Genomic DNA, 11385 nt, shown 5'->3' with positions numbered 1-11385 from the left:
AAATTACTATTCATTCGAGTTTAAAACCGAAATTCTTGGTCAATTTATGTGTTTGGGCCTAAATTTATGCTTTTCCATATGCGAGTATCTAGTTTCTGGCCCGGTAGGAGTTTTAGTGATGAAAAAGACTTGTTTCCCGGTCATTTTCCTCAGTAAAAAGTACCTCACTAACACTAACAGCTGCTTATGATGTTGTTATGTAAATGCCGATTGGCCAGTTTTAGTGCTGACCAATATTTGTGGACAGGTAATTCAATAAAAAAAATTAAAATTAAAATTTAAAAAAAAAAATCAAAATCAAAATCAAATTAATATCATTTCTTGACAGGCTCCACTCTCCCTCATTTGCCGCCTTGTACGTTACACGCACTTTAATACCCTCTGTCTTTTATCTCCGGCCTCTAGTTCTCAAAACAAACAAAAAAGTTAAACACTCATTGGGGAAAAAGCTGCTCAATAAACATTCTCTTCTCACATTTTAAGACGCAAGACAAAGTGCAGGAATTACACTGGCCCTCTCTATGCTTCTGTTTTTGCTTTCTCAACACTCCTCACATTGTTGGACACTCAGGTTTAACAAATAACTGGTTACTATATAATGATATAAGTCTACGAGCTCACTTCTTCCTACATTATCCCATTGCACCATCTGCACCATCTGGCTAACATCAGGCATGTGTTGTTAAAAAGCACGCTTGCTTTCTATTCTATTGTTCTATATTTAGGTGTACCAATGGAAAGTGCTATCACTTTCAACAACATCATCATCGCCATCATGATTATGGTCCATTTAGCGCGCTGTCGTGTAACTGTCTTCTCTGCAGTCATCGTCACTGTGTGTCTCTTTTATCTGATTGAATCTTGTTGCTGTCTCTATGCAGCTTTGTACTCTTGTTAGCAATGCAAGAGTCTTTCTTCAGCATCGACTTTGGCCACGCATGCCAAGGACGTCTTTGCTGCTAAGAACGGGTTGTTGGGTCGCATAAATTTGTACTTGCTTGCTACGTCAATCTGTATGGAGAATAAGGAGTAGACTGGCCTGTGGTCTGAAAACCGTGATTCTCCTCTTACATAATTCATCTGCTTCAGCTCCTCTCCTCTCCATAGTATTCGATCGCACCTATCCAACCAAAATTTTACCATATAATTGAGCAATACAATGAAGGGACTCACAAATGAGCTGCACATACTTCTCACGAGAACACAAAGCTTCTGTTTTGAAAATTCATAAAGTGTACTAAGTCTGTTGATGAAACTAGCAAATGTTTACTCGTTAGAAATTCTTGACTTTTGAATAAGATTTATTTCGAATAATGATCACATAATAAGATGTCTAATTTAGGATTTCAATCCAAGTTTTCATAGTAACCGAAAATGAAAATTCCGAATGCGATGCTTCGAAATTAGCGGTAGCACTCATCTGGACAGTTATACATTTTTATTTGATTTTTTTTTTCCCGAGGAGATAATCAATACAAAATTTGGAGGTTCCTTGTTTGGTGAGGCAGCTCCAAATATTCTCATGCTACTTTCTAGGAATTTTTAATTAAATTAAAACATGTCCTCAAAATGAAAGGTGGTACAAAATCAGAAACTAGATTATTATGCAATGAAAGATGGTGTGCCGTTCTAATTAAATGTGATTATATGTGCCATTTGCTTTTATTCTTAGGAAGTACAGAGGATTATTTAACAAAATGTTCTTACTTCCTAGCACGTCTGAGTCTCGCTCTCTTTCAAAATGATAATGCTTGTAATCATTAGTAATGGTGTCAATGTGGGTTTTTTTTTTCTTTCGATTAGTTGTTGGAGTTGTACTTCTCTCAGCTCCATCAGAACAGGGGAGAATATCCTGGTTTGTTGATTAAGATTAAATATTAAAAATAAATTTGGGATCATGGAAAAAGTTGAAGCAGGTAACATGCGGATAGCTACCACTTACCAGGCAGGAGTGCGTCTCTTTTCCTTACAATTGGAGGTTTGAACGACATAATCGTCAGAGTTGGCAAGGTATTTGTAAGTTGGAGCGAAAAATATCTGTCCCTCTTGCCATCCTTTAAATACCCGACCAGCCCTCTGCTCTATCTTTAGCTGCATCCAAAATAATCAAATGTTATCTAATGATTGATAACATTTCCTATGATAATACTCCTTTTGGACTGATTAACACAAACACATATTTAGCCATAGGTGTACGAAAAATCGTTCCACCAGATTTGTCACCCCTAACGTGTTCTACAAAATTTGTAAATACCACAGTACCACATCATGTTTTACCTGATCTCTTTCTAGAAGTGCTTCCCAGTCATTCTTCTTTAGGAGCTCATTCGTCTCACCAGAGCGAGACGTAAGGCGATAATTAAGATCCCCAAGCCAAATAATGTTGCTGTAAAAACAGAAGTAAAACTTTAATTAACTTAAGTAGCACATTTTGTTATTAAATTAAACCTAGTAGTGCTTCAATTCCCTAGCGATTTTGTGGTGCGATCTTTGTAAGTTTGCATATCTCTAAGTGTGTTTACTTCCTTAAAGATTTACACTGATAAAATTTATAGGAAAAGGGTTCTTTGGTGAACGCCTAGCTAGTCCAAACTCTTGTTAAAATTTCGAAGGGGATAATACTAGCTTACTCATGGTCCAAAATATGATTAGGGTACAATGCCGGTGTTCGTTGAGATTTAGAAAATATGGTTTTCTTCATTATTTCACCTACGTCCAAATTTCTGCGAACCTCATCTCCATCTTTCTCACCAGAGGTCAAGTGGGTGCATACGAAGCAAAAGCTTGTTTGGTAAAACTTCATACTAATTGAAACCGACCCCTACATAGAACAAAATGGAAATGTATGAAAAAGTTTGGAAAATAATATGATTGAAGAATTATTTACATTTCTTTCGAGTAAATTTAGTTATTAATAATACCTTGTTTCCTAGGTATCCCATTATGCCTCTTCCAACACAAGAGACCTTCATATTGTTTATGTGACAGTTAAGGTCACTACGTACCCACACACATAAAAATATGCCCACCATTTGTTTACTTGCGGCCAAGTGATAACGACTGCTACTACTCTTTGCATCGTCATGTCTTAGCAGTGGACTAGGAGTTATTGGTGAACCTTCTTCACTTGAGTTCGAATTTGAAGTTGAACATCGTTCTGAATCAAAATCATCGTCCAATGAAAGCAAATCAGAAAAACTGACTCGGGGTTTGGTGGTAGTGCTTCTTGTGTAGTTTGATCCAAACTCTTGGTCTCTTTCCGAACTATTTAATGCTTGGCGTATGAGGGAAAGCCATCTAGAAGCCGGACCCTTGTCCTCTGCACCAAACACATTCCCTGCGTTTAAAGGGACGATTTCCTGGAACCTGATTTCGGGCACAGAAAGAAAGAATCAGTCATCATTCAAACATGTCAAAACTGACCCGAACAGAAAATGCACGCCTAGTGTTAGAACTGAATAGCACGTTGTCTTTCCATGCTTCTGGTGTGTAGTTGTGTACCAATGTTTTAGTGTTTCAGAGTGTAGACAGTAGATAGTAGACAAGCCAGAGATGAATAATTAATAACAAAAGACCTACAAATAACCACCGTGAAAAATATGGGATGTACTATTCATAGAAAGAAATTAAAAGCAAGCAATCATTTGAGATTTGCAGGGGACAGATCATAAATACTTGTGACAAATTGATGTGTCCTAAGTTTAACTTGAAATATTGGATATAAAATGAGACAGATCGATGGTAGTTTGGTGGGGTGGTAATTAAAGAGTAAAGGCCAAACACAACGTAGATAGAGCCAAGTAGTTAATTGAATTCTTACCCAATTACATAGATGTCAGCAAGAGCAGGTGTCCGGAGCCAGTCTCTTAAGTTCAAGTCCTTGTTTGGTGATTTTCCTCCTACGTTCCATGTACCCACAAACATCCTACATTCAATAAATACAACATATATTTTTCTCAATTTTAAATTTCCAACGTCGTACCAATTAAGATTGTATCTACCTAATGACAAGTTTAACACAACAAGTTCACAAATCCTTTTTTTTTATTGAAGAAAATAAAATAATGTTATTGCTAAGCATAACAGTAGCAAAAAAAGGGAGTAAGGATGTCCACCGTAGTCAAATTGTATACAGTCGGAGCAGTACTAATAACCGTAGTTTGACTGACAAATGAAAACTAAGATTTTGAAATTGAGTAGCCAATTCAGTGTCTACAAGTGGAAGTAGTTGAACCTAAGATTCTGAACGTTTGTCACAGCTTGTATCTCTTGTTCAAACCTTAGTCTTTTCGGAGTCTCAGGAGCCTGCATTACCCAATCCTCTGGTATCAGAAGTACGAAATGATTAGTATTTTATTAACCCAAAATTATGTGAGCAACGCATAATCACCAAAACAATAATCAATGGTAGATTGATTAAGAAAAGCCAGGTTAGTCACAAAATCTTTCTGCACGTGGCACGTCATTATAGATTGGTTTATTGACCCATCGATAACCAATGTTGTATTGGTTAAGAAAACCATAAAGTATTAGCATGTTATGAAAATGATACCTGAAAACTGTCCCGGAATATAGACATAGCATCTTTCATCTGAGCAGCTCTTCCTTCTTTCAGTTCCACAAGTTGCCACTTCAATTTCAAAAACAAAATAATAATGAATAATTAAATGAAATAATAAAACATAAATTGACCACATTTGAGAATTGAAACTATACCTTTTGTTTCAAAATCTGAATAAAACACATCAGTTTTGCTCTTTATATTCAACCATTTTTTCACAATGACTTTTGGCCACGAAGTCTACAAGATGTTTAAATATAGTTTCAACGTAAAAATATTAGGATCATTTATTCGATTTACAAATCAGATTAACAGTAATTGCACGACAAATATTAGCGCATACCTTGTAGGTTTTTGAAGGATCCTTTCTCATTTGGTTTTCACTTAACAAAACAGCAAAAGATCTTACTAGATAACTAGATAAGTAGAAAAAGGACTGATACCACAACTGATTTTCCCTGTCGGGAACAATAAAAGAATTTACTTTAGTGCCTAGTCGAAATAGAGCTTAGGGATGTTTTATGGCTGAATTAAAGAAGAACGTAACAAAAATGGGAGAAGGGGACAAAATGTGAGAATTTAAATATATTCTAATAAAATAATTGATAAATAGTTGTCTTCCGTTTGCTTGAAGAATGTGTCTCTTTAGAAAAAGAGAAACAGAGAGAAGAAGAGTGAAGCATGAAAAACTAACTTCAGAGGTTGAGTAGATATTGGCTAGAATGTTTAGATGTCTTCTGAGAAAGAAACACTATTCTTTTCCTGGAAGTTGATAAAAATGGAACTAAAGGCGGGGGAGAATATTTCAGATGGTCTACTTTTAGAAATGGTGATCTTGACTACATCAATCCGAGGACAAAACTTTTATATTTGAAATTCTTACTACCCATCCGAATGAAATGTTACAAGATTGAATAGAAGGACATTGTTAAAAAAGATATTGAAATCTAGTTTGTCCATGAGCTCTGTATCATTCTTTATAGAAGAACTTAACTTGGAAACTTACACTTGTCATACTGAGGAACAACACTAAATCAAGTAATAGCACTGAAAACCGAGTAAAGGAAGAGAACTTACAGGAAAAGAAGACACAAGAAAAGCTTACAACTGCTATGGAGAATACGTTAATGACTAATGAGAGAACATTACTCCAACAGAGAAGAAAAAATAGCCTTTTCTTTGATGCTCTATAGTTTTCTATATATGTTGTTTCCTTTTCTGGGTCAGTATGTATACAAAAGAGTTCAAGGCCGGACTGATTGAGAGAGAGGCTTGAGAAAAAACAAGGCAGTACGAGTGAAATGCATATGGAGGTTCTTCTTGTTAAAGTATACAGGTATAGGCTTTTTGTATTTATAAAGGAGAATTGGAGATTTAAAAAATAACTAAAAATGGAAATGAAGATTTGATGACTGGCTTAGCTTTATTGCAAAATTTACTTATGAACGAAATATGAGCTTTTTTTTTTTTTTTTTTCGTTTTTAGGGTGGCCGTCCTCTATCAATTAACTTTTCCAATAACAAATCAAATCAAAGTATCATACCAAATCAATCAACAGTGTTGACCAGCTAAGCCTCACAGATGCCTAGACGTTAGACGTGTAATCTGAAATTCTGAACTGGATGTAACACCAACTCCGAAAGTTTAAAGATTAACTCAATGGACCTTTAAAAGTTAAAACTCAAACAATAATAATAATAATTAATTAAAGGTGTATGGTCTTGTGTGCAAGAAGAGATGCCATATGTCAGGGAAGACTTTGGGGGCCAAGACGAATTCCAACTAGGGGGAGTAGCTAGAATGTTAATCTCAAGAGTGTTTCTACAGCAACTCACACTTTTGAACCGAATTTGTGAACACAGACGTGGCAAGCAGAGAGACCTTGATTTTCAGTACTTCTTTGACCAATACACACGCACCTCCTGCCTGATGAGTGCCACGTCAGTGTGTTCACAAATTCGGTTCAAAAGATTCGGTTGCTATAGAATTTTGGTAATCTCAAATATCCAAAAAACCGTAGTGAAAGTTGACCATAAACAAGCTCGAAATTCAGTCTTAGTGCTAACTGAGTTATACTGAGTTATCTTGTTTTAAATGTCTCGTATTTATATATATATACTAGATTTTAAGCCGTAGCTACGTCACTCGAGTCATTATGGGTGAATTTAATAAAATAAAATTGTGTCAATTTATTATTTTAACCCCAATTTTATTGGGAAAAAATCAAGAGCGTTTCCACTATTTTTTTACATTTAAATTGAACTTTTGTGCATCATACATACTCAATTTCATATGGCAATATGCCCATAAAACTGATGCACCCACAAGTGCTTCAAATCCCATGAGTAAATATGTCTTACACCAACGAAACTTGAATAGTTGATAAGTCCCTTTATAAGAATTAGAAAATAAATAAAAAGTTAATAGCAAACTCCTATAATTCAAGATATATATTGTTATCAATAAAAACCTAAAGCTCAAGGGTTATACAAACACTGTTGGAGCACTAGTAGGCTCTTAGTGAGAACTTGTCGCACATGTGTATATTTAGAGTGAACATTGAAGCACACCCCATCCGCATTAAGTAAGCAAATGCAATTTTCGCCAATGACAATCTTCTAGAGAGAAATTGTGTGGGTCTTTTGGCTTACTTGCTTTTAATCTTGCTAAATACATAGCGAGATTAGCTTATTCATGAGCACATAATTATTACCATCAATAGTTCTGCAGATAGTCCTGTAGCAGAACATGCTTGGATCAAACAAATAAGATCCCAAATTGATATCAAATATTTCCTACTAAAGGACATGTTTACAAGCATGCAATCTACTGGACTGCCAAACGAAGTGTCAACAGCCAACAACAAAAGTAGTAACTAATATGAACTGCTAAAGTAACAAAACGTTCTCAAGTTTTCTTGATTTTGTCAACATCAAAAGTTCGAAGACAGTAGCTAACTGAATTCAATGCATCTAATTAATCACATCCATTACACAATTACTACAAAAATGCATAAAAGATCATATGTATGCTACACTACAAATTATGACATTACATTGAACAAACAAAGATATTTCAAATCACTAATATAGAGCCCATGGAGCTTCAAATAGGCACTGTTAAAACATGGCTCCTATAAGCAAATTTATAAGTCTGCTACTCAAAAATACTACTGTACTGGGAATAGTTTGATTTGCCACTCAAAGATACCACTGGGAATAGGTTTGCTACCCAAATGAATTTCCAAAATTTGCTCTTAATATCGCTAATACCTAATTTGCAAACTTCAATGGGCGGGGTATGGAATCAGTCAGTTGCCAAAATATTGTCATCTTTATTTCTTTAGTTGGATAGTTCTTGCATAAATATAATAATAATGAAAGTTATAGATCTATTAATAAGTAAAAACAAAAAGGATCCTTGCTAAATCCAGCATACATGCAACCAACACTACTACATAAGAAGCTAAAGACAACCCACAACCAAAGCTCAAGACAACATAGGGCAGTTTAGTAGCTAGCTATTAAGAAGTAAGCCCAATTGACAATGAAATCTGAACTTCTGTAGCCACTTCTTGCAACTAAATCTTAATCACAAATCCATAGCCAACCTTTCATAATGCAATGATGAAAATATAATATATTGTCAATCCGGCTACGTTCGTTAGACAATCCAAGGATATAAACCATTAGCTTCCAAACTTCTTACCCAAATATGCAACTCAATTGTATCTGATGAAAAGGGTGATTTCTTGCCTACCTTTATTTACTTGTTTCGATCTTAGTGCGAGGTAGTCTTCATGTGTCACATTCTCAAAATGTTGGTTTCAATTCAACGCGCATTCCCTTGTACCTGGATTTAACATAATTAATAATTGTCAAACGATAACTAAATTCATATACTGTGAGGTTATGAAGTCCTAATAAGTGCACACAAAGTCACAATACAAAGAGGCCGAAACCATCCAAGAAACTACAACCTTAATATAAAAATTTATCAAAACTAAAATGTCATATTAGAAATTCTAAGGATTCAAAAATCTGATAAGAAGGGAGGATACTGATCCTCGATACTCAAGTGATATCATAAGAAGTAGAAGTTCTACTTGTGCCTTGGCTTATACTCTTTTGGTTGTTGTTGCATCCTTGACCATGCACTTATGCAACACAATTAACATGGGAAATGAGTCAAGCACAAACATTTGGGATTGGGAAACGATACATTCTTCTGCATTTAGTCTCCCACTCAACACGTCTTTACAACTAGAAAATGCACAAAATGAAGCATACATCTACAGACAAATAAGACATACCTTTTCAAATATAAATAGTAAAAAATAACTTACCTACTAACTTATTTGCTTCCATTATAGCTAATTCTTCACTCTTATATTTTCTTGTAACTCAGACACGTTCTCAATTATGTTGACTGAAAAAATTCCCATTCAACAATACGTAAACCTTCCATTGATTAGTTCAACCTTGCAAAAGAACCGTTGAAGTCTCTGCACTCTGTATATACCGAAATGAATGTAGATTCTTTGTTGTTATGTGCATAGAAATAAACTTGAACAATTAGAAGGAAATAATGTTAAAATGTACTTGCTTTCACAACTGCCATTTAATCCCGAGGAATCTTATTCATTAGAAAAGATTTATTCACTGATATTTTACTACACCAAAGGTCCAATTTGTACTCAAGTCAGTATTTTCAACCACAAATTCAACCATAGATTTGATGCAAGCCTTTTAACAAATTAATCCCATATATAAACTTGAACACGTTCACTTAATGAAAGATCTGTGCCTTTAACACAAATGTTCAAAAACAAACAAATGAATAAACCCTAATAATGAAGTAAATACCCACCAGGCGTCCATGCCACTATTAAAACTCTATAGATCATTGTCTTTTTTAAAAAGGTCAACCATAAAGGCTTTCCCTTAGTAAAAAAGAAAAAGGGACATTAATCATAGTGTAGTTTAATTGTTTAAGAAACATATTTAAGGGTAGAAAAATTGAGAATCTCATTTCGATGTAACTAAGAACTGATTTACGTCATACCTGAGAAAGGGAAGACAGAATAGAGTAATGGCAACAAAGTTTGCTTCATGCCCAGTACTTGACAGAAAAGAGAGTTCTAGCAATCTATTACACTTTAACCATCTAGGCTTCACGAACTATGGTAACTCCGAAAATCCATATGTCGTCACAGCAACCACAGAGTCTTTTTCCACCCGTAGTCTCCTGTACCCTTTCTTGATGCCCTCCTCTATGCCCTCCAAAATTAGGGGTGGAACTTGGGTCAGGTTAGCCCAAGCTCAATGGACTAAAACCTGACTTTTGTTGGTCCTAGGCTAACATGTCAAATCCGTGGTCTGGGTTTGGTTTTGTAAAATCAAAACCCGACTCGGTTTTGGGTTGGGCTTGGGTTAGAATATTAAAAAACCAAAAAACCTGAGCCCGTGTGCATATATGTACGCATATCTTTCAATCATTCTATTTTTGTAAAAAATAAGGTTGAGAATCTCTATTTTAGAGAGAATAATGTAATCAACAAGGTTAGTTTCCCTTTCAAACAATCAAATCTCTTTGATTTCATTAGAAGATTTCAATCTTAGTGCTTTTTTATCTCATAATTCCAAAAAAAACCCGAGAAGTTTGAGTAACCCGACATAATCCGACCCAACTCGAATTGGTCGGGATAACGCTTAATTGGGCTGAAAATTTAAAGACCGACTAGGGTTTGATCCCGGGCTCAGGTTGAAACATTTGAAACTCGGGTTGGGCTCGGGTTATGCCTCAACCCGACCCAACCCGCCCGAGTTCCACCCCTATCCAAAATCACCAAACACTCGGCCAAACAACTTGTTAACACCAATATTCATGCATAACACCTGAAGTATGGCACTACAGTTTCACAGTAATAAGTATGTTTTCAAAATTATGATCTTTAAGTCCCTCTCTCTCACGCCCCCCATGATTCTAATAAAACAAAATGGAGAGTGAAAAGGTCTTTAATTAGGATTGAAACATTCCTACTTGGTATACTATTCGTAATAGTCTGACGTTTGACTTTTGATGATTTTTTTTCCCTCAGATTGCAGCTTCCTAACCATTTTAATACTACCCTCTTGGCACTGTAGTTTCACAATAATAAGTGCAAATGGAAAAGATTAAACAGATTAATCTATCTAGATAAGAAATCTAAAAATGATCACAATGACCATACCCATATACACTGATTAAATGGTTCTAGATAGGGATATCATTATATACTTACCATTACTGTTTATCAAAGCAAGCAAGAAATCAACTCAAATCGCAGAAAAACAAACCAACCTTAGATAATCACCTTATTTATAGATGATAAATTTGATCACTTCTGTGTTTTAGAAATAGAGCAGTTGTGTATCACTCAAGTGGATCTTTTGGAAAAAAATCCACTAATAATCGTATCAATGCTTTGTCATGGATTTTACACCAAAATTGATTAGCTGCAACTACTTGAAGAATAAATTGACAGATGCAAAAACCACCGCATTTGAAAACTAAAACATTTGAAAGAGGTTAAACGGAAAACTCATAAACACGTACAGTATTACCCCCCCCGTCCCACTAGATGAGCCAATTAGGATTTCCCCCCTACTAGATGAGAAATTAGGGTCTCTCACCTAAATAAACACAAAAACAACACGGTCAATCCAATTTTTTTTTTTTTTTTTTTATTTTGTGGGGTGGGGGGAGACCCTAATGGGGCTCGTTAACCCTAGAAATTATTATAATGATGAATTGGCGTGTAAGATAGATTACCATATGATTGC

General features: G+C 35.2%; 1 protein-coding gene across 1 annotated transcript; it reads right to left on the bottom strand.

Moving 5' to 3' along the window:
- Window positions 1-280: 280 nt before the first annotated feature.
- Window positions 281-5870, bottom strand: LOC147482023 (type I inositol polyphosphate 5-phosphatase 8-like). The gene is given in 12 exon segments (XM_086579849.1): window positions 281-910; window positions 913-1120; window positions 1943-2091; window positions 2278-2386; window positions 2631-2821; window positions 2922-3366; window positions 3821-3925; window positions 4235-4322; window positions 4553-4630; window positions 4717-4801; window positions 4905-5019; window positions 5639-5870. Coding segments are annotated over 11 exon segments (1608 nt in total). The 5' UTR covers window positions 4935-5019; window positions 5639-5870; the 3' UTR covers window positions 281-790.
- Between the last annotated feature and the right edge of the window lie 5515 nt (window positions 5871-11385).

Source organism: Coptis chinensis, chromosome 8, assembly GCF_015680905.1.
Source record: "Coptis chinensis isolate HL-2020 chromosome 8, ASM1568090v1, whole genome shotgun sequence".
Classification (NCBI taxonomy): Eukaryota; Viridiplantae; Streptophyta; class Magnoliopsida; order Ranunculales; family Ranunculaceae; genus Coptis; species Coptis chinensis.
The sequence above is the reverse complement of the archived record's forward strand: the minus strand, read 5'-3'. Positions and strand labels throughout refer to the sequence as shown.